At 34.3% G+C, this 24107-nt stretch overlaps 2 protein-coding genes across 7 annotated transcripts; one reads left to right on the top strand and one right to left on the bottom strand.

The window, feature by feature from the left end:
- Positions 1-286: 286 nt before the first annotated feature.
- LOC142620376 (uncharacterized) lies at positions 287-739 on the bottom strand. Its single transcript, XM_075793751.1, has one exon. It carries the CDS (start codon positions 737-739, stop codon positions 287-289), a length of 453 nt encoding a protein of 150 aa, XP_075649866.1.
- Positions 740-7138: 6399 nt separating this feature from the next.
- LOC142619780 (altered inheritance rate of mitochondria protein 25-like) lies at positions 7139-17156 on the top strand. Of its 6 annotated transcripts, none has more exons than XM_075793061.1 (13): positions 7139-7234; positions 8077-8136; positions 8241-8870; positions 9252-9338; positions 10254-10295; positions 10425-10469; positions 12193-12258; positions 12371-12427; positions 12537-12598; positions 14439-14559; positions 15999-16076; positions 16166-16272; positions 16631-17156. In XM_075793061.1, the coding sequence occupies exons 3-13, from the start codon at positions 8262-8264 to the stop codon at positions 16659-16661; spliced, it is 1305 nt and encodes a 434-aa protein (XP_075649176.1). In that variant the 5' UTR covers positions 7139-7234; positions 8077-8136; positions 8241-8261; the 3' UTR covers positions 16662-17156. The 6 variants fall into 6 exon arrangements, with proteins under 6 accessions (XP_075649176.1, XP_075649178.1, XP_075649177.1 ...); XM_075793063.1 differs by lacking the exon at positions 7139-7234 and adding an exon at positions 7487-7700; XM_075793062.1 differs by lacking the exon at positions 7139-7234 and adding an exon at positions 7487-7704.
- Positions 17157-24107: the final 6951 nt, after the last annotated feature.

Here is a 24107-nt window from a genome sequence, read left to right as displayed (position 1 = left end):
TTTTCCTGGCGTCTTTGGGGTCCCGGGGGAGGTGCCCGTCTTGGAGGAATGATATGATTGGCGCCATCCAGCTATTTATTCTCTGGATTGCGAATATCGAGATTTCTTCGATACTGGGGCGTTCTTGTATTTCCATGGTCAGCTCCGCGCATGCTGGTTCATCTTCTGACGAGGCTATTTTCGCAATCTCGTCTGCTTCCACATTCTAGCCTCTTGGGATCTGCACGAACTCCAGTTTGTCAAATTCCCGGGCCAAATGCTTTGCTATCTTGAGGTATTTTTGCATTCATTCCTCCTTTGCTTCGTACTCTTCTCTGATTTGTGCTATTACTAGCTTCGAGTCACTTTGGACGACCAGGTTTTTTGCTCCGATTGCCTTCCCTAGTCTCATCCCTGTTAATATTCCTTCGTACTCTGCTTCGTTATTGGTGGCTGGGAACTTAAGTCGAACCCCATATCTGAGTTTTTCTCCGTCAGGAGTTGTTATAACGATCCCTACTCCCCCCCTTTTTTGGGTTGAGGATCCGTCAGTCTGGATCGTCCATTGTTCTGTAGCATCTTCGCCATTGTCATCGTCGTTAGGGGTGAACTCGACAATGAAATCTGCTAAAGCTTGGGCTTTGATGGCAGTTCTGGGAAGGTACTCGATGTCAAACTGGCTAAGTTCCACTACCCATTGAACCATTCTCCCGGCTGCCTCTGGCTTGTTCATGGATTTCCCGATCAGTTGGTCCGTCATTACTAATATTGGGTGTGCTTCGAAGTATGGTCGTAGCTTTTGTGAAGCTACTATTAAAGCGAATGCAATTTTTTCAATCCTGGGGTACTTGGCTTCTGCTCCCTAGAGGTCTTGGCTTATGTAATAAACTGGCAGCTATTTCTTGTCTTTTTCTCTGATCAGGGCCGCGTTGACAGCTGTGGCTGACGCTGCCAGGTATAGGTAGAGGCTTTCCCCTTCCTTTGACGGACTTAGTAGGGGTGGATTGCTTAGGTAGCGTTTGAGCTCTCGAAACGCAGCTTCGCATTCGTCAGTCCAGGCGAAAGCTTGCTTCAACGTCTTAAAAAAGGGGAGGCATTTGTCCGTTGCTTTGGAGACGAACCTATTCAGTGCAGCGATCCACCCCGTGAGCTTCTGGACATCTTTGACGGACTTCGGTGACGTCATGTCTAGTATTGCTTGTACCTTTTCCGAATTTGCCTCTATCCCTCTTTGGGACACCATGAATCCCAAGAATTTCCCTGATGCTACCCCGAAAACACACTTGCTGGGATTCAACTTCATCTGATATCTCCTGAGGGTGTTAAATGTTTCTTCCAAGTTTTCCAGGTGTGCTAGTTCCTTTTTGCTCTTGACGAGCATGTCGTCCACATATACCTCCATGTTTTTGCCGATTTGCTTGCTGAACATTTTGTCTACTAATCTTTGGTACGTTGCCCCCGCGTTCTTCAGTCCAAAAGGCATTACCTTATAGCAATAGAGCCCCTGGCTCGTGATGAAGGCGGTTTTTTCTTGATCTTCCTCAGCCATCTTTATTTGGTTGTATCCTGAAAAGGCATCCATAAACGTCAGGATTTTATGTCCGGCCGTGGAATCCACCAGCTGGTCTATCCTAGTCAAGGGCAAACTATCCTTTGGGCATGCCTTGTTTAGATCCGTGAAATCTACACACATTCTCCATTATCCGTTTGCTTTCTTTACCAGCACGACGTTGGCAACCCACTCAGGATAATACACTTCCCTGATGAAGTCTGCCTGCAATAACTTGTTAACTTCGTCGTTAATCGTCTGGCTTCGTTCGGGGGCAAAGACGCGACGCCTCTGTTGGATGGGTTTTTTTTTGGGATCTATGTTTAATTTGTGCTGAATCACTTGTCGTGATATGCCGGGCATATCCTCATGACTCCATGCGAAGACGTCCTGGTTTTTCCTGAGCAATTGAATGAGCTTCGTTCTCATTTCGGGGCTTAGTGCTGTCCCTATCCTCGTCATCTTTGCGGTTTCCCCCTGAACGAGCTCGACGGCTTCCAAAGCCTCTGCTTTGTCTTCTTTCTCCTTCTTTATCGTCCATGTGTGACTCTCCTTTATGGCCACTACACCCTGGTAGCATTCCCTAGCCAGGACTTGATCTCCTTTAACTTCGCCAACACCGTCCTCAGTTGGGAATTTCACCTTTAAGCAATATGTGGACGTGACCGCCTTCCATCCGGTTGAGCGTAGGTCTACCAATGATTACATTGTATGCCGACGGGCAGTCTACTACCAGAAAGTCCAACTGACGTGTTTGCTGCTTTAAGTATGTTCCTATTATGACTTTTAGTGTTACTATGCCCCTAGGGTATACCTTGTCCCCGCTGAAGCTAACGAGAGGGGAGTCGAAGGGGCGCAGCCTCTTGGGATCAAGTTTCAGCTGCTGGAAGGCTGGCAGGTATATAATGTCTGCAGAACTGCCATTATCTATAAGTATCCTCTTGGTGTTAAATCCCTCGATCGTGAGTGTTATAACTAGGGGGTCGTTGTGTGGCTGCCTTACTCCTCGGGCATCTTCTTCGTTGAAAGAGATGTCATGGTTTGTTCATCTCTGCTTGAATGGGGGCTGCATATGGACGCTATTCACTTGCCTCTGGTATGCTTTCTTGAGGGACTTGCACGACCCTCCTGCAATCGTGTGTATTTCTCCAATCACGTCTTGTGGTAGTTGAGAAGTGCTGACCCCATTTTTTGACGAAGACTCGCACTGGCCCTTGCCTTCATCTCTAAACCTGCTGGGTTTTCCCTTCTTTACATACTTCTGCAATTTTCCTTTCTATATCAACTCTTCTATTTGTCCTTTCAGGTCTCGGCAATCCTCCTTGTAATGGCCGTGATTCTTGTGGAATCGGCAGTATTTGTTCTTGTCCCACACGTTGGGAGATGAATGTAAAGGCTTTGGCCACTGAAGGTAGTGTTGATCTTGGATCTGTGTCAAAATTTTGTCAATAGGCATAATCAGAGGGGTAAATTTTACCGTTCGTGGTGTCTTTTCATCCTTTCGTTTGTCTACGTCACTTCCCCGACGGTTTGCACACTCCCTCTTTTGCTCCCTACGTTCGTTTTCGTGCCTTCCCTCCTTTTTTGACCTGCCCTCGTCCATAATGGCTGCCAGCGCGTCCTCGGCATTCATGTATTTTTGCACTTTCAAGAGCATCTCTGCCATCGTCCGAGGCGGATTCTTTGCCAACGAGACGACAAATTCCCGAGACCTAAGCCCTGCCTTAAATGTCGTCAGCTATACTTTGTCGTCTGCATCGTCCACTTCTAGGGTCTCTTGAGTGAAGCGCTTCACGTACGAGCGCAAGGTTTCCTTCTCCCCTTGCTTAATAGTGAGCAGGTGATCCGCGGGTCTCTTAGGACGTTGCCCTCCGACGAAATGGCGTAGAAAGGCGCTACTTAACTGTTCAAAGCTGTCAATAGATGAGGTGGGCAGCCTCGTGAACCATTCCCTACCAGCCCCCTTTAGCGTGGTAGGGAAGGAACGACACATTATCTTGTCAGGGGGCTGTTGAAGACCCAGTGTCGTCTTGAAGGTATTAAGGTGATCTTGGGGGTCCTTGAGTCCGTCAAAGGGTTCGAGCTGAGGTAACCGAAACTTTGCTGGTATTGGCCGTTCTAAAACTGCCATGGTAAAGGGTGAATCTGTTGCCCTGACCATCCTATCTAGGCTCCGGTCCGTCTTCTCCTTGATGGCATTTTTCAGCTCGTTCATCTCCTTTCTCATTTCCTGGAGGAGATCAGAATGCTGTTCCTCCGGAGTGATGGTCCTTCGCCGATCAGTTCTCCCGTGGCTATCTCCTTCGTCTTCTTGGACCGCTCTCGATCGGTTCTCTTCCTGCTGAAGTTTTTGTCTCATTTCTTCATTCTGTCTGGTGAGCTCTTCCACAGTGGCCATAAGAGCTTGAACTTGCTGAGCCAAGGCTGCTGAGTCTTGGTTGGACTCCATCTGGATATTGAAGTTGGTAGGAATTGCGCTTTCGGATCGTAGTACGAGAACGTCGTTCCCACAGACGGCGCCAAACTGATGAAGCAGAATATCGTCAGTTGAGGAGGGTTCGTCCAGATGAATGCCAGTCGGTGGTAGCCCGTCCAGGTGATGATTGTATCACTCCTGCGAATAAGATAGAAGCTTCTTTACTCGGTCACCGGTGCGGTGCCTGCCACAACACCTCCGATGCCAAAGTTAGCATAAAAGAAAATAGAGTTTTATAAAGGAATCACTTTGTTTTTCATATAATTGTGTTTTTTTCTCTCTGCCCCCTTATGTGGGTGGTGCAAAGGCTTTATATACCTTTTTTGGTGTCTAGCCGTTGTGCCATTAATTCCTGGCTTAATGGTGCTTCTGGCCGAGTAATGGGTCTTTAATGTGTTTCCAACGGTCTACCCAGCTGGTGTCGTAACCGCTCGAGGTATTACTGCCGGCATTGAATCATTTTGGTATCATCGTCAGTGACGTGGCAATGTTTCTCTCGTCATGGGGGAGTATAGGTCGTCTGTAGCATTATACTCGTCCATGAGCCCTTCTTGTCGTTCCCATCAATTGCACTTACTAAAGAATAGCTAATACATCCCTTTTAAAGAGGAGTAATTATTCCTCATTTTGAAGAATAACAGTTCATAAAGAAGGACTATTCCTTATAATAAAAACATAGCCAAATTAAAGAATAGTTAAACCATAGAAATAATTATTACATTACCATGCCTATTATAGTCTATCAAACATGCCTTTAGGTTAGTTGAAATTGCTATAGTTGTTGAGTTCCTTCAAGGAAATATATTGCTTATAATAAATTGGCATGTGCTCTCCATGCTTGGCCGAAATTCCTACACAATACCAAATTTCCATCAAGGGGATCGGATGATGAGCTAGATAGTCTTTTATGTGACGATGGTGTAAGTAAGTTAAGTAATTAATGTGTAATGTCTGATGCACACAATATTGTCCACAAAAGGCACACACACGCCCTTGTGGCATGTCAAGCATTACTAAAATTATGTCTTATAAACATTATTTTAGTTCACATATGAGTTTGGATATCAGACATCCATCTTTAAGGGAAGAAAAATACAATCCTATTCATGTTATGAAGAAATCGTTTCTTAAAAATACAATTTCAGTTTTACATATGAATTTAGATATCAGACATCCAATTTTTAAGGTTTAAATATTAAGGCAAAAATTTATCGAATTCATGTTATACAAAAATCATGTCTTTAGTTTTACATATCAGTTAGCAGGGGCAGACCCATTAAGAATAGTGGGGGGGCATAACCCCTCCAAAATTTTCCAATTTTATAAAATACCCCTAAATTTTTCTAAAAATATATGGTTGGCCCCCTCAAACTTTTCAAATATAAGATTTTTAGCACTTAAATTTAACTAAAACTTTCAAAAGAATTATGGTTAGCCCCCCAAACTCTTTATATTTCTTGTATGACACTATAAAATTGGTCAATGTTATATCTGTTATTATTTTTCCCCCCATTCATAAAATTCTAGTTCCACCCTTGCCAGTTGGGATATCAGACATCCAAACCTTTAAGGTTTGGATCTCTCTAAGGAAAAAATTCAGCACTATTTATGTTAGACAAAAATCGTGTCTCTGAAATACTAAATCAATTCTACATATCAGGTTGGATATTTGACATTCAAACCTTTTTAGGTTTAGATATATTTAATATAGGAATGACTTCTTCGAATAGTATTCATGTTATACAGAAATTGTGTCTTAGAAACATTATTTCGGTTCTACTCATTAGTTTGGATATTAGACATCTAAACCTTTAAAGTTTGGATATCTCTAAGGAAAAAAAATACAAATAGTATTTATTTTATACCAAAATTGTGTCTTTAAAAAACTATTTCAGTTCAAATATGAGTTTAGATATCAGATATCCATCTTTAAGGAAAATAAAAAATAAAATCTTATTAATGTTATTTAGAAATCTTTTGTTCTGCATATCAATTTGGATATCAAACATCCAAACAACCGTTAAGGTTTGGATATCTCTAATGTAAAAGTTCAATAGTATTTATTTTATATCAAAATCGTGTTTTAGAAACATTATTTTAGTTCAGTTTGGAAATTAGAAATTCACCTTTAAGGCAAAAATACAATGTTATTTATGTTTGGTCCTTTTTTTGGCTTATTCTTGGATAATATAAAGAATGCTTATACTTGTTTATTGAAATTGAAATAGTTAACTCTATCATATTTTCCTGTTTATTTTGCCATATGGCATTTGTGTGTACAAGTGTATTTCGGTGCTTGAAAATTGAAATAGACACCTCCCGTAATTAAATATCCATTAACCTGTTATAAAAAAGGCCGAAAGTAATCGTGACTCGTGAGTCGTAAAACCCAAATTGTATAGAGATATTATGGGTTGAAAAGCCCAAACCGTGAAACAAAGTAATTTCGTTCATATAAAACCCAATCTTTGAAAGTGAAGATGACATTAGGCCCAAGCATGTTTTGCATGATGGAGATGTAAGCATTAAGATAAGCCCATGTAGATATGGGTCTTTGTATTGCATTGATATTGCTTACGGTGGTCACTATTTAGTATTCATAAAGAGAAATTATATGAAGAAAAAAAAAAAAAAATCAAACAAACCAATCTCAATCATTAAGCATTCCCATCAATTTGTGTAAAATTTTGCATATATTTTATAATGAGAATTTACTTTTTTATTTATTTTACACCATCAATTTTCTAAAACACCCATATTAAATTATCTATTCTACAATATATTTTAATAAAATATCTATTATTCATTCTTTTTTTTTTCTCTAATGTCATACTTTTTGAGGAGAGAGAAGTCTGCTATAGTAATGTGTGGGTTAATATAAAAATATAGGATAATAAGTAAGTAATAAGATTTTTTTTTTTAAGAAACAAGTAATAAGATATAAAAAGCTAAAAAAAAATTGTAAATATACACAGTTAACATATTTTTATATTTAATCAATTTTGCAAAGGCTGGGCCAGTCACATAAGTAAAAAATTTCTTACCAATCATAAGCCAACAAAATGGGCCGGGTCGGATAGTTTGTCTGATAGCCCAACCCAATTAGCATTTCCAAAGCTTGCAATAAAGAGAGAGAGAGAGAGAGTTACTCCTGTGATTTTGAAAGCGATCGTTAGAGAAATAGATAGTTCAAGAAAGACCGGTCAGTTCAGCTCGGTGCTCGCTCACTGGTGAGTAATTAATATTATTTCTCTCTCTCTCTCTCTCTCTCTCTCTCATTTGAAAACAAAAATGTGTTTTCTGGAAACAATTTTTTTATTTGTTATTTTTTAATTTTCTGTTTCAATAAAATAAAAAAAGGTAGTAACTAACAGGTGATAGAGTCATATGATTGATTACCCCGTTTGGTTTGATTTTTATGTTTGATTTTTTAATTTTTTCGCGACTTCGATATCCGACGTTGTCGTTTTTGTTTTAAATTCTATGTTTGGTTGCCGAGGAAACAAACCGGTAAAGTAAAAGTCAAATAATAGAAAAATAAGTTTGAACTCTTATGCCGTGTTTGGCTGCTGGTGGAAGATAAGATCAATGTAATTCTGGGTTGCGTGATTAAATTTGATAGGATTAGTAGAGAATGAAAAAACGCTCATTTGTACAAGCATTGATTCACAATAACTCAAATACCACAATCATCATGTAGGTACTGGGAAAAAAAAAAAGTGTTTTGGTTCTGTTTCCTCTTCTTGTGTTGTGGAGTTTGGATGTTCTTTGTTGTTGGTGGTGAAATTGGGGGGGTGGTTTTTTGGTACTGGGAAATGGGAATGTGCTCAATTTTTAAATTTATAGAATTAGAAGCTCATGTATGATATAGCTTGTGAAACACGGAATCGATACGCATTTGGATGATGTGGGGATATGATTTGTTTACATCTATGTATCATGAGTATTGATTGTTTGGAGATGGTTTGCTCTTTTGTAATATTAATTCCATTTGTTTATATTGGTCTTTGAAGTTCTTTTAGTTTGTTATCTTTTCTTTACTATTAATGTGAGAAAACTGTGAAATATGCAGGTGGAATCCCCAACAACTTTAAATCAAATCTTCACCAGATTTTTTTTTTTTTTTGAGCTGGTATATATCTTGTTTATTTATTCCTCATATTAAAAATCTGTGCTTTTCCATTCTTCCTCCTGCAACCATGGAGTTTTAGCAATTAGCAAATTGAATGTCTGCAGGCACTGTGACAGTTCTATTTGATGAATTGGACAAAGGGTTGGCGTTGCCTTGCCAGCACCAATAAAACTGTTGGAAGGAGTGAATCATTGTATCATACTACAAATCAAAATCAAAATGGTGCTTTTACCCCGGAGAAGGTTCAAGTCCTTCAGTACTTGCAATCTCAAAGTGGGACATTTCCAGCAAGATCATTGTCGCAAGATGGTTTGTGGGGTACCGCTGTAGGTTTTCAAGAAAGGCTGGTCCTGGCAAGAAATCTTGTTTGGAGATTTAAGCTACCTGGTGGTTTAGAAGGAAATGCCTCTTGGTTGACACAGAGAAAGATAGCTTTGTCTCGTAAGTATGGACACAGCGTTGAAAATGCTAATCGCTTGGACAGAGATTTTCTTGTACAGCTTTGGGTTGCAGATAGGAAAATGAAAAATTCTAGGGGAAAAAGAAGGCAGAAATTGGTTAAGTATGGAAAATTTCCTGGTACAGCATATGAAAGCCAACATCAATATGGAAGATGGTATTCGGGGGCACCTCTTGCAGAACAGGAATTTTTGGGCAAGGGCAAACCGGTTTTGAACCAACCACCTCTGAGCCAATCTGACTCAGCTTTTCTGGAGCCAGAATCTCCAGAGGAGGTGAGTTGGATTTATTATTGCTGTCAATTTGTTATTTTTAGAATTAATCTGTAGATTTATTATGATTTAAGTTGTTTTTCAGTGATTGTTCAGTAGCTCCATCTGTCATTATCGTTAACAAATACATCAGCTTGCTCATTGTGCTTTTGCTGCTATTTTACTATTGCTATTTTTGTTAAAATTGAAATACTGGTTGTGCATGCGTGAAGTAAGAAATTAGGTTAGAGATATCCCTGTTAGAACAAAGGGAGAAAAAACATGAGAAAGGTTGAGGTTGCCTTGAATTTATTTGCAAGATCTTAATGATAAAAGTTAATCTTTTTCACCCACTGTCTGTAACATATGGATAATGTCTCACTTGGTATTTTGTGATTTATTTAGGCCCAGGTTGCACTCCTTCTTGCTAGGTCCAATTTATTGATTACTAGGGATATAGAGTGGGCAAATCTTATGCTTGGTTTTGAGCAGGTAATTCATTTTACCGATCATTATCTTTTTCTTGTTCATCATGATGCTGATTTTGGAGCATATGTAGTAACCCATATCTTGTAAATACTGTGTATGATACTTTTAGGATGCCAAAATATTACTCTTTTATTAATTGATTTATTTGTTTTTCCTTTGGCTTTAAAATAAAGCACTAGATTGAAGCATTAATGATAAGAATATTGATATTTTATAGTAGAGCATCAGATTAACTCCTCTGAGTAGTTCCCTACAGCTTCTAACTGGGAAATAAAAAAATTATTATTAAAATTATATGTGCTCTGATTTATTTAATTTCATCTTCTGTTTTAAGATCAATAGCTACTTATATTGTGGTTGATCAACCTATTAACTTGCATATTTGTATTTTCTTTGATGGTCCCCTAGTGCTTATATAGTTGGCCTTAAGTCTTACATAGGTATGGGTCTGACAAGATCCACTCATAGCTAACTAAAATTATGGTGTGTTGTGTTTCACATAATTCACAAGACCCTGAGCCAAGTTTAGGGTGTTGGTAGTGTGATGCCAAGAGCCAAATGTTTGATCTGATGGTTGATGAGGTAGTGTTTAATTGGAACCTTTAACTGGCCCTGGTTTCATTTAATGAGTTTTGTAACCACGGTTTGTGAACACGACTTTTAATAGCTGTAACTTGATCCTTACTCTAAAACAATTACTCCAAATGGAAAATATTAAGTGTAACTTTTGGTGTTACACCATTAAAAAATATTTTATTGGATCAATATTTTGAAAAATCAACTGTTGCATTCTGATAGCAGAACCTATTTCCTCTGTCTCTTTTGAGCATTTTTAATTTTCTTCTTCTTACGTTTATTTTCCTTGTTTACTTGTATCTTTAGATTCTTTACTCTCAATTCTATTTGGTGGAACTGTAGGAAAACCGGTATGCAATTGTAGATGTGTGCTACCCCCAGTCAGTGAGTAATCAATCTAACTCCTTTCATTCTCCTAAAGTTTTTACACACACAATTATCTTTCAAACAAATGCGCTTATTATTTTACCCTTTGAACGATTTCCCATTTCCTGATACTCTGTTGCTTTGCAGCCTGTAGGTTTTATTCGTGAGCAGAGCAATCTCCTTGCCAGACAGGTATATTCCTGATACTCTGTTGTTTTGCAGCCTGTAGATTTTACTACTACACTTCATTTTTAAACATTTTGTTGTGTGCACAATATATATAATACATTTGGTGCCAACTTCTTATTAACCATAATGCTATAATGTGTTAAGATTCTAATGTCATCCTTTAAGATCAACATGAAAATCAATAAAGTTCAATATTATATCATAATAAAACAGAAAGTGTACATGTTTCATGGAAGATGATTTCCTTGTATTTTTCCATGTCAATCTCATCATGTGGAATAAGACATTGTTAATTTTATTATCTCACTTTTTACTTATTTGAGATGAGATGCCTGATCCTACATTTGAATTTTGAATTTGGTTTTTAATATTGTTGAGGATTTTATGGAATGTTACTGTGGATTGTTTTACTCCTTGAAGCCTATTAAAAAGAGGCCCTAGCAATAGTTTTGAGCAGTGCAATACTTGGGTTTTCTGTTTTCTCCTTTTATTTCTTCTTTTGCAAGCACATTCTGCATCAGTGATCCACCCACAGACATCATAGAGACCCACCCCCATTTTTTTATGGGTGTTGTCCCTATGTTTTTAGGTTTGGCATCTATGCTTTTTAAGACTATTATGCTTTAGTTTTAATTGGTGTTGTTAATCAGTTTCACTTTTTTCTTTTTTCGCACGCGGGGGGGGGGGGGGGGGGGGGGGGGGGGGGTGGAATTGTTTGATTTAGGACTTTTATTTGGGTGCTTGGCTTGGGTGTTTTGAATTTGGGGTCAGGTTTCAGTTCCTCTAATGGGATGGGCGTACTGTGCATTAACAGGAATGGACCTTTTAGGAAACAGAACAATAACTCTTTATGTTTTCCTGAAATAATAATGTTTTTGGTGACTGATAAATCAAAAAAATGTTTTGGAAAGTCAAGTAATGCGTCGATAAAGAAAAACAAGATGTGTTACTGCCTCAGATTCATTAGAAATTTTTTTCTTTCATTTCTTGATTGATTGGAGAGAAAAGGTTGGTGGTGGTGGAAAAAAAATGGTGAGTGGCGGTGGGTCGGTTTGCCTAGTAACAAATGGTAATGACTGCAGCAGTAGTGCTGGGTGGTTGCAATATAGGGATGGCATAATAAGTAAAGTTCCTTCAGCTTCTTGTAAGTGGAATTGGAGAAGTTAGTTTTGGTGGTAAGTGGTAACTATGGCAGTCGGAAAAGGTCAAGTAGTGACAGAAAAGAGTGTGATGGTGTTGGAGGAGCCTAAGTGAGCGGAAACAAACAACATTTTTATAACCTGAAAAAGCCCAGCACAAGAAGGTTCAGCATTTAGAAAAATTTTACATCATGCTGTTTTAGATAACTGTAATCAGAATTCTTCTGAACTACACGAGTACCAAAAGAGATAGAACTGACCAAGAAAACTTTCACCTGACTTGGGACATGGGTAGACAAGTCCAGAGAACTCTTTTTTGTGTTAACATGCTGGCACCATTGACACTCCTTTGGCTTTCCTTTAACTAATTCTGGAAATTATTTAAATATGAATTATAGAGTAGAGTACATATAAATAATAAAATAATTATAAAAAAAAAAAGAATAACAGAGTACATGCATGATGTTCTTTAAAGCTATTCTGTGTTTGGGTTTTGGAATACTAGTTTAATTTTCTTTCTTGCTTGTGATATTTGATTTTATGTTTTAGAATCTTTCCTTGCCAATACTTGTTTTCCTTTCTTGCAGTTTCTACGAACAAGGCGCCCTTTTGTTGCATATATAACTGATGGCATGGGTAATGAGCTCTTCAGGGTGAGATTTTTTTGAGATTTATTATTCTTTCGGAACCATATCAGGCATTTAGATTCTTATGGTTTGAATATGTTTCTGGTTACGCTTGAACTTTTTTTTTTACCATGTTCAGGTTCGTAGGCCTTTTTGGTGGATTACCAGCTCAATATATGCAGAGATTGATGGTAAGGTATGTCAGCTAGATATTTATGCTGTTTTTTATTGCAACTATACATAGTTTTTAGCATGTTGAATGCTAATCTTACTGTTGCTGATTTCAAAAATCTGCTCCTATCTAGGAAATTGGTGTGGTTCACAGACGATGGCATTTGTGGAGGAGGATATATGACTTGTACCTGGGGTAAATACTATTTTCTGAATTACTTTGCTAATTTCTTTATTCATTTGAGGTTAGTGCCTTTATATTTCATTGCAATTGAAGTTTGGAGCCAGAGTTTTTATTTAAGGTGCTTTCTTTCATTGCAAAAGATACTTAAAGTAGAGATACAAGATAAATGGTTGTGGAATGGTGGATCATCTGGCTCAGGAAATTATTTTAGGTGAATTTGCTTAGTAAGTATCTGCTTTGTTGTCCATGAATGGTAGAATTTAGTACATTCTGATATTGTGGGTTGATGATTTTAGTTGTATCAATCTTCTAATAACTACAATAACAAGCTATATTTTGTACTTCCTGAAGGGCCATTTACCTACAATTAGAATAATATATTTTGACACTTTTTAGATATCATTGGAGTATTCTATTTTTGGGTATTCGACCATGGAATTTCATTGTTTCTGTATTTGCAGAATATGTGTTTAGTAGCTTATCTAGAGTGGGAACATGTTAAAATGCCATTATGCAGAAATTTTCTGATATTTGTACATATATTTGATCAACATCTTTTAAAATGCCATTTTATAGCTTCCTTGACTTGAGGGAAGCAGCATTAGTCTTTCAAAACTGTGATGTTAACTTGTAGCTACCAAAGCAATGGCTAGTTACTTCTATAGGCAAGTATAAGATTAGGAGGAATTTCATCTTCTTCATTTTAGTTCTACAAATATTAACTTTAAAAGAATTCTGACCAAGTTGCTAAACACTCCTATTGTTGTTGTTTTTGTTTCTTTTTTTTTTTTTTTTGAGAGGGAAGTGTGGGGTCTGGGGGAGGAATGGTTGACATTCTTGATTTTTCTACACTTGTATATTATACTTGGAAGCACGGGTGCGGCGTTTGGGCCGCCGCACCCGCGTCCGACGCGGGGACGTGCAGGTGATGCCGTTGCCTGCGCGTCCGTGCCGCGTCGGGCATTAAAAAATTAGTTTTTTCGGCGCGATTCGGGCCGACGCGCGCGAAATCGGGCCGATTTGCGCCGATTCGGCCCAAATCGGTCCGTATCGGGTGAAATCGGTCCGGCCGAAATTCAAAAAAAAAAAAACAACAACAGGTGTGTATGGCTGAAAAAAAAAGGTTCAAACACACCGTTTGGAAAAAAAACCAAGACCCAACCCTCTCCCTCTTCATTTTTCTTGCGCCTCTCTCCCACTCTCTACCTTCACTCTTCAGCTAGGCTCTCTCCTATTCTCTGTATTCTAGTTATTATTTATCATTGCTCTTAAATTTGGTATATATTTATATAATGTGAAAAAAGTATGTTTAGTAATATATTAAAAATATAAATAAAAATATTTTTAATAATTTTTTAATCGCTGCACTCCGCCGCACCCGCACCCTACTTTTTCAAAAATTGCCGAGTCCCACACCCGCTCCCGCACCCGCACCCGCACCCGAATCCCGAAACGCACCCGTGCTTCATAGATATTATATGTGCCGTCCTAGTTATGAACTTATAATAGCCACCTGTGTGATTAGTTATTAATTAAAAGAGATTATGGGTATGTATGCACCAACAAGCTTCTACACGGTAAACATGTTCCCTTGTATTATCTCTGTTCCAGTAATGTATTAATGATGTAATCTCACATCTTGAGGTCACATTTTTTTTTGTTCGGTCAGTTTTTTATTGGTAATTACACATGTACCCAATGGATCTTAAACTCATGATTCACCCTGCTCTTAAAAGGGGTGGAGGCGCCATTTGAGCTAGATGTCATTGCAGTCTACACTTGTAATTTCTGTTATTGCACTCTGTTTTGTTTCTATCTTATGCCTCCAAGCCTAAGGTCATTTGATTTGTAGGAATAAGCAGTTTGCGGTTGTTGAAAACCCTGGCTTCTGGAATTGGACATTTACTTTAAAAGATATTGATGGAAAAGTGCTTGCTGAGATTGATCGTGACTGGAGGGGCTTTGGCTTTGAGGTTGTTTCTTTTCTGCTTTACAAAGATATTATATAAGCTATTTAGTTGATTCTAATGCACAATTTGTTCGCTTCTTTCAAAACTAAGTTTTGGATTTTACTTGATTCATGGTCTAATGCTTAAGTTTTATTCTCTTTTGTGAACCAAGGTTTTGGATTAAACTTCATATTCTATTAGTCTACCAATCCACTATGGACTTGCTGACTCAAAACTTTTTGAATTATATATCGTCTGTACCTATAAGTCCTTGTAGAAGTTTTTATTCATTATTGATGTTTTAAATTGTAGATATGCGTAGAAAATTATCCAAGATATTAATTGTTAACAAATTTACTGTGTACACCAATATTTATGGTTGCTTCAAGGGAAACTAGGTCTCCAAATTTGATAGAATGTGGACTACTTTGGATCTCCACAACACAAGTTTTTTCACATAATAAAAATGCATAAACCTTATTGATTAGTACTTGCTTCTACATGATTGACCAACATTCAAAGCTAGAAATTAGGTACCACCGTAGCACCACAACATTCAAGTCCTAAGAGATAGCAACGAATAATGGAACAAACAACCAACTGGACTCAACTACTGCCTAATAACCAGGACTACCGGATCAGCTTAAAGTATCAAAAATAAAATCTTGGCATTGTCGCCAAGCACACTCAAACTCAAACTAACTAATAATGCACGTCACAAAATTCTGATTATCAAATATTTGTGTAACTCATGTCGGTAATTATGAGACACAAGAATTGGAACGATATTCCTCAAAACCACTGTTGATAGCAAATACTTGAAATTGTAGTACAATGTGAGTTTCCTTCATCCTTATGTAGATCACATAGAGCATAATAAGTTTCCTTATGTAGATCACATGGAGCATAATGAGCTGGTTCTGAGTGCAAGAATGATTTCAATTTTGGAAATAATTTTTAAAGAAACAAGTGTTGTTAACATGTACAAGTTTTATGTTTTACCTTAGAAAGCATAGGGCTGTATGTACCCTTCACATGTAGAGTTCTTGATGGCCCTTACTTTTAATTATTCGTTTTAAAATTTTCAATAATTAATTTATCAGCCTTCTATTGTTATTTTGTATGCATTGCCTTACAAAATGAGTAATTAACCTTGTTTTGAAACATCTAATCAAGTAATGGTGTAATTAAGGTGTGATACATAATGCAAATTTCCTTAACTTACTATGAGATAATGAGTTGTTACTGATCTTTAAACCAGAGTGGGCTTAGACCATGTTGTTTTCTATCATTGACAGACGTCTATCTAGCCTTCTGGGTTATATTATGTCTTTTGTGAAGGATCATTTGCATTTGTTTTGCATTTGTATTTTTTGTTTGAGTTATTAGATTTATTTTGGTTGCGAAAGGAACTAACTATGGGTATGGAAATTTAATTTTGAACTATAATTTGATGAATGCAGATCTTTACTGATGCTGGTCAGTACGTGATTAGATTTGGGAGTTCTGAACCTGGCTCCAAGACTGGCCCTGCTACAATGGTACCACATCAGGAAACAAAAAAGGAATTATTTTCCTTTAATGATATTATTGATTTCTCTAATCTTATATGTGGTGTCTTTGGTGGCAGATACAAGAGTTGGAAGTTGCCCGTCCACTGACTCTGTCAGAGAGAGCTGTAGCTGTTGCTCTTGCTATATCTCTGGATAATGACTATTTCTCAAGACACGGTGGCTGGTAAGCTTGTTCTTAGTGCTATTTTCACAACTGCGATAGAATCTATGATTCAGATCATATTGATCACCTCAACTGCTACTCATCTTCATACCATTTTCAAAAGTTTGTGGTGTTTGTTTCCTTAAAACGTCTACATATCTTTTATCCTAAAAATGCAATTTTAATAGCATTTGGATAAGATGGCACTTCCACCTCCATAACTATGGGGTGGTGGGTGAAGCCATGAATTTAATCACTTTATGTTGGAAATTTTCTCAGCACTAAAAGTGTTAATTTTTAGGCCCTAGTTGCTCATCAACTTTGATAGAGAGAATTGAAATTAGTACTGATTTTGCCCTTGCTTTTCTTTTGTCATCAGGGCATTACCTTTTGTTGCAGTTGGGGAGTAGTAGTTTTGGTTTGCAATATAGTCCTTAACCTGTGTGGTTATATATTATGTTTGCAATTTGAGAGGGATAGTAGTGAGCCAAGCAATAATAGCCTAGAAGGTGGTCTACTGATCTGTTTTCTTGTTTCCTTATCCCACCCCACAATCTGAATTTGTAACTCTAAACCCTTTTTTGAGTATGTTTTACCAGATAACTTTCTTCTATTGCTTCCTTTATATGTGCTTGTTGCTGTTGCTGACATCATTATTAATTTGAGATATCAAAATGACTGTTTATCACTGAGAGAATGTATTATTTGTCAAGACCTGGCTCCAGCGTTTTACAGTAATTTATGGATATACAGTAACAGCATGATACTCTAGCATGACCAAGAAATGAAAAAGATGTCTATGTATGAGAAAGTTAGTATTTGATTAGAAAAGGTGTTTGCCTTCTTTGAGGAATGTGACAATTTCAGTTCAATTATTTGTGTTTTTATTCAAGTATTACTTTATACATGGTTTGCAAGGTTTCAAACTTTCAATGATGTAAAATCGTCTTGTTGTAACGTTAGTTCTATAAAAAAGGAAGGAATCCTTTTGGATGCTATTTTTTTTATCCACTTTGGTGCCCTACTCTTTTATTTTTTTTGAGGAAATGGTGCTCTATTTAAAAGAACGAAAAACATGTCCTTATTTGTATAGGAGTGTACTGTGAATTGTAAACTGAGTAAAATGTTTTTTTTTTTTTACTGAAATCAGCTAGTTTTATCTCTTTCTTGGGTAGTTTTTTTTGTTTATATATATATATATATATATATATATATTTGGATAGGTATTTTTTATTGGGTAGCTGTCATATTTTTATATTGCAAATTTTAATACATCATAATTATTTTTTCAATAAAAAAATACAACAATTTTCATGACTTTTTATTTTTGTTGAGTTTCATAATTGTTAAATAGTTAGTATTAACTAACATTTTCTATATAAAAAAAAAAACATGTTAGAATTTTTTTGTTAAGATCTGTTTAGATACCGCTTATTATTAAAAACATTGCAGTAAAATAATTTTTAAACGAGTGAATAGTGTCATAGGACTTAGTTTTAACTTAATATTTGCATTTTTTTTGTATTTGCGGGTCTCGTGAACAGTGCATGGGACCCACATATAAACTGCCAGACGCACATTATCAGTGCAATCCAAACAGATAATAAAAATGTTAGCAAGTATTTGGTATCAAATTTCAATAAATAGAGATATTAATATATATCTACTTTACTAACAAACTAGCCTCTTAGCACGCTCTATTTTAATTTAGAGCATTTATTATAATTTGGGATTCTTACATTTTTTAATCACAAAAAAAAAAAACCTAGGGGTGTGATAAAAAATTATTTCATCTGTAAACTCATAATACTCATCACACCCTCACATTTTTTGTGATTGGAAAATGTAGTAATTCCAAATTATAATATATGCAAATTATTAATTTTCCAAAAAAATAAAAGAGCCTCTAATTTAGAGCATTTATTATAATTTGGGATTCTTACATTTTTTAATCACAAAAAAAAAAAAAAAAAAACCTAGGGATGTGATAAAAAATTATTTTATCTGCAAACTCATAATACTCATCACCCTAACATTTTTTGTGATTGAAAAATGTAATAATTTCAAATTATACTAGATGCAAATTATCAACTTTCCAAAAAAGTAAAAGAGCCTTAAAGAGGCTAGTGTTTATTTTATTGAGTATAGTTGTAACCTTAGGTCACAACCAATTTTATACTTAAACTTTGTACTTTTTCTAATAGCAATTCAATCACAAACTCTCACTAATGTATTTTCGAAAGTTTTCCCTTTTTATTTTTATGTAGGAATTCAAACACAAACAAAACTTGAGGATAATTCAGTAAAAATATATCTTTAACTCCCACGTAAAACTAAATTATTCTTTTTTTCATCAAATCCTAAATTTCAACCTCTTTTATCTCTCCCTCTATTTTTTAAAAATTGCTTTTATTTTTTTAAATTGCTGTTTCTTTAAAATTTTAATTCTCACATTTTTTTTATTTTTATTTTTTTCTGAATCTCTTCTTCCCCGTTTGAAAAGTATATTTTTTATCTGAATTCGATTACTTCTTGGTACTTCCTTTCTTTTGGTTTTTTGTTTTTTTTAAACTCAAATGCTCTTAATTGTTTGGTTGCTCTTTTTTTTATATCTTTTTTTCGGGGAAGTTTTTTTTTTTTTTTTTTGGGAACCATTTAGGGAAGTATGTTGGTTTACTTTAAAGAAAAGAAAGAAAAAAACTGTCCGATCCAAATCCTTTAAAAAGAGTTTGTGTTTGAGTGAAAAGTTTGAAAATATCCCCACACAAAAGGAAAAGATAAGCAAAAAAGAAAAAAAGAAATTTGATACACGTAGATAAGTATATTTTTTATTTGAATTTGTTTACTTCTTGGTCCTTCCTTTCTTTTCAAAATTATTTTTTTTTGGTTTTTGTTTTTTTAAACTCAAATACTCTTAATTGTTCGGTTACTCTTTCTTTTTTCTTGTTCTTTTTTTTTTAGGGAAGTATGTCGGGTTACTTTTTAGAAAAGAAAAAAAAAATTTCTCCTCTCAAAATCACGATTTTTTTTTAAATCTCAGACAAAAATAATTGATTTTTTTTTGGCAAGCAAACAAAAATTATTGAATTTAAAACAAAGTGATAAACATCAATTCATTATTGATAAACTTCTCAGATTCAAATCTTTAAAAAGAGTTTGTGTTTGATTGAAAAGTTTGAAATATCTACACACATAAGGAAAAGATAAGCCAAAGAAAAAAAACTGATACACGTAGATACAAATGATAAAGGTATACAACAAACACTCAAATAGAGTTTTATGCCAAAGTGATTCCTTTTGGGCTTTATTACACGTATAGACAACTTAAAAAAAAAAAAAAGAGTTTGTGCGAGTTAAAACTTTTAAAAAAAAAAAGTTTGAAAATATCCACACACAAAAAAAAAGAAAAAAAAAAGAAAAAGAAAAAAGAAAAACAGATACACGTTTGTGCAAAGGAACAAAAAAGAAAAAGGAAAATATAAGGAAAAAAAAAAGAATTTGAGGCATGTGATATTGAAGTCAATCACAGGTAATAAACAATAGTCAAATATTATTGAATCCCTATAAAATTTTCATTCACCTACAGGTAAGTACACCTCAAATTCTAAATCATTGGTAGTCATGGAAGGTAAGAACTCAAACAATAGTCAATGATGAAGAAAATAAAATAAAAGAAAGAACCACTTGCAATTTAGATTAGAGATGCAGAAGATAGAACTTGAAAAGTCATTTGAATTGTGTAAATTATGTTGAATTGTTTAGAACCCAAATCTGGAAATAGAAGAAGAAGAAAGACGAGGACGTACAATTGAGATTGAATTTGTGTAATTTGAGGAAGAATGAGAGTAAATGTTGTTGGGTTGTAAACTACCAAAGTGTACATGAGTTTGTGGGTAATTAAAGTAAAAAAGTTTTATTTTACATATTTATTCTGTTAGTTAAAAACTTGTAAGTAAATGGTATAGGGGTGTTTTAGAACTATGAAAATGAAAAATTCAAACAAGAGAAGCCTCTTAGATAATAATATAGATAGATGAAAAAAATGTATCAATGGATAATTAGTTTTCCACGCATATATCTAATTAACTGAATTTTGATACCCATAAAGCGGTAAGTATTATATTTAATACAAAACTAGCCTCTAAGCACGTGCTCACGCGCATGCTCAGAGGCTCTTCTATATTTTGGGTAAAATTTAATAATTTGTATCAATTATAATTTTAATATTTAGTACAAAAAACATAATACTCATCGCACATTTAGATTTTTTGTGATTGAAAAATGTAGTAATCCCAAATTATAATTAATGCAAATTATTAAATTTTACCCAAAAAATAGTAACTTTTTAATGTGTGTTTCTTAAAAAAAAAAAAAAAAAAACTTTTTAACAAAAAGAAATATTTTTGGCCAATTAAAAAAATAAAGAAAGAGAAAAGTGTGAAGTTTGCTTCTAAATAAGTAGGTTAGTGAGAGAGTAATCCTATTTTATAGGCAATGTTTTAGTGAGAGTAGAAGATGTATTTTTACCTTGTTGTCTTTTAGTACTGTCTCTACTTAAACTTAGAAAAATATAAGTATTTTGGACTAAAAAAAATCTCTTAAATAGTAATATAGGTATATTTTTATTTATACGAGGGCCACACTCATTCACGAAATAATACAATTTGCAACGCCATGTTTCACGAATTTTGAGCCATTTTGTGTTTAATTGACAAAATGCGACATCGTGTACCTATTTTACCGGGAAAGTTATAAAATTTGAGACAATGACTCATTAAAAATAAAATTTTAAATAGAGAGATAAATACAACTAAAATTATCACACTTAAAAGTCCACACCAAATTATTAGAAAAAAACAAAAAAGGGTACAAAGTAAGTGCAGTTTGACAGTTTCAAAAGAGAAGGCAGAGAGGCAGAGTAATAAACTATATTATTATTCTCTCTTCGATTGGGAGCGACGAGGAAACAGAGAGAGAAATATATTCAAAAAGCACTTCAAAAAAGTATGTTTACTATTTTCCATTTCTATTCTTTCATTCATGGACATTGTTTTTTCTTTTCTTTAACTTTTTCTTTGTTTTCCAAAAACCAGTTTTATGTTTTTTCTTTTTGAAGTTAACTATCTTTTTTTCTTTTTTTGCTTATAATTTTTTGATAATTAAGTTTGCATATAAGAGGAAATCAAACTGCATTGCACGATAAGAGAGGCCTTTCTTTTTCTTTCTTTTTTCGATAGTAAAGAAGGGCCTATTAGAAGAGAGAACAAAAATAAAATGATTGTCAAGAAAAGTAAACATGTTATATATATATATATATTGGTGATGATTTTTCAACAACTATTTAGTAAAATTACGTTTTAAAATTTATATTTTTTTTCATAAAAAGTTTGAAAGTTTGAAAATTTATAGTTGATAGTTGAAGAGGGTAACAGATTAAAATTTATAATTTTCAAAATACTAAATTAATCCCTAAAGTTTAAAAAATAAAAGATAAAATCTTATAATTTCAAATGTTAAATTAAACTTCAACTCATATAAGTGAAATAACATTGTGTTTTAGACTTAATAGTACTAAGTGTTTGATTTTTACTTAACTACCTTTGAAACTATACTGTTCAATTTGTTACTTTTTTTTTTTTTTTTTTTTTTGAGAGAGTTTCAACCTATGGCGTCCGCTCTTGATAATAGATTTTTATCATTAGACCAAGACACTAATCAGTTTTTGGTGTAGGCGGAGATTGAATCCCATATCTCTTATACAACCATCTGAGACTTTACCAATTGAGCTAACTGGAACCCACTTACTTTTTGAAAGTTTAGGGTTTAGTTACTTACACCTTTTAAAATGTAATTTTTTCTCCGAAGTACTTTTTATTTAAATCAAACACACTTTCTAGCTTAGGAAAAAAAAAGCATTTTTTGAGTGAAAAATTAGAAAAATATATAAAACTAGTCGCTAACCTGTGTAGAAAAACTATTAACTCTGAAAGAAAATTCAATAATGAGTAAATAGATATTCTGAAAAAAAAAATTATTGGAAATTAATCCAAACAAATAATTAACCAACCGAAAATATAGCTTTTAATAAGAAAACAAAAAATCACATGAACCTAAATACAAAGTATTTGAGGTGAAGAATTAAGATCAACCTACTGAGACGTAAATACCAAAAATCCTAAGACTTAAAACTTCAAAATTTATATAATCCCTAAATTCTACTTCAGAACCAAACCAAATTCAACAAATTTACATATAACATACTAAATAAAAATATATCGTTCCTTAGGCTGGAAAACATAGGTTGCAGGTAAACTACCAGATAAACTTTTTTTCTTAAAAATTAGCGCACTTTCTATTTGAATATATCTCATGCACGTTTGATACATATTTTCCTAAAAACTAACGCACACTAAACTCAGTAGTTTACTCCTTTTCAGATCTTAAATTTTAGTTTCTTAAAAATTCATTCCGTCTAACCTCACTAACAATAAATAAATTCAAATTAAAAAATTACATTCAACTCAAAATAATAAAAAAGAACCTTATTATAGATGCAGAGTGCGTACAATAAGGCTAATCTTATTTAATAGTTCGTATTTTATAATCATCAATGAACCGTTGAAGTTTTTTTTTTTTTTATACGAAAACCGTTGAAGTTAAATTATGTATATAAAAATAAATATGTATGTATTATACATCCAATTATTAACTTTGGATAGTTATAGAAAAAAAACTGGGGAGTTATTCAAAAATAATAATTAACGTCGGATAGCAAATTAACTTGGGCATTGGGATGGGTCGGTTTTAGATATTCTTTATTTTGTTAAAAATCAAAAATTAAAAACTAAAAATATAGTTGTAAAATAATTTTTAAAGGTAAAAATGTTGCTTAAAAACTTATTTTTATAAAAAAATTTGTTAAAAAGTAAGATTTATGGATTTTATAAACAGTACACGTAACCCACTAATATCCACGGTCTCCGTTTATTTGGCTGGTGTAAACAGTATAAAGATAAAAAAGTCAAAAATCACGGTTTGAAAAAAAAAAAAAAAGACATGAAAAGTCAGAAACGCAGACTCATGGTAGAATAATTTCTACCCAAATGAACACAAGGGATAAAATGATGGCTTTATAGAGTTTAGTAGACTATAGACTAGACAGTACAGAGTAGAGTAGAGCAGTAGGTATTCAATTAATATTTCAATCACCTTAGAGGCTTAGACATCACTATCAAACATTGCTTTCTGCAGACTCTGATCACAATTCACAGCCTTTTCAGTTTTTAGTGTCCATCTTTGCGTGACCCCCAAACCAAAACAAACAATACTATCTTTTTTTTTTTTTTACTGACATATTCATGTGATAGACTGAGTGTTGTAAAAATTAAAAAATTTCATGAATTTATGTGATGTTAATTATAATTAGAGTTCCCATTTGGCCATTGAGCAATTTCTTGTGAGTGCTTTTATTATATTATTAGTTATTATTAGTTACTATGTAGATTTCTTTGTGTATCTCTATATTAGTTTTTTCTTTTTATAATTATCTGGTGTATAGAGATTTCCTTTTGTGATTGTTATATGTTTGATATCTTTTGCTTAAGATGTTATTTTTTTTCTGGGTAATTAATATTCTATTAAATATGTTTTTTTTTTTGGTACCTGTTTGGTGTTTTTTTTTTCCTTTGTGATTGATATGTTTGATTACTTTGATGTCTATTCACTCATGTTTTGGTCTGTGATGTAACAAGTTGTTTCTTTTTAAATAGATCCCACTTAATAAAATACAAAAAATTATTAAAATGGTTATTAAAAAGATAAAAAAATTTGTCAAAAAAAGACTACTTGTTTGACAT

Source organism: Castanea sativa, chromosome 12, assembly GCF_040712315.1.
Source record: "Castanea sativa cultivar Marrone di Chiusa Pesio chromosome 12, ASM4071231v1".
NCBI classification, from domain to species: Eukaryota; Viridiplantae; Streptophyta; class Magnoliopsida; order Fagales; family Fagaceae; genus Castanea; species Castanea sativa.
This window is presented reverse-complemented; position numbering and strand designations above follow the sequence as displayed.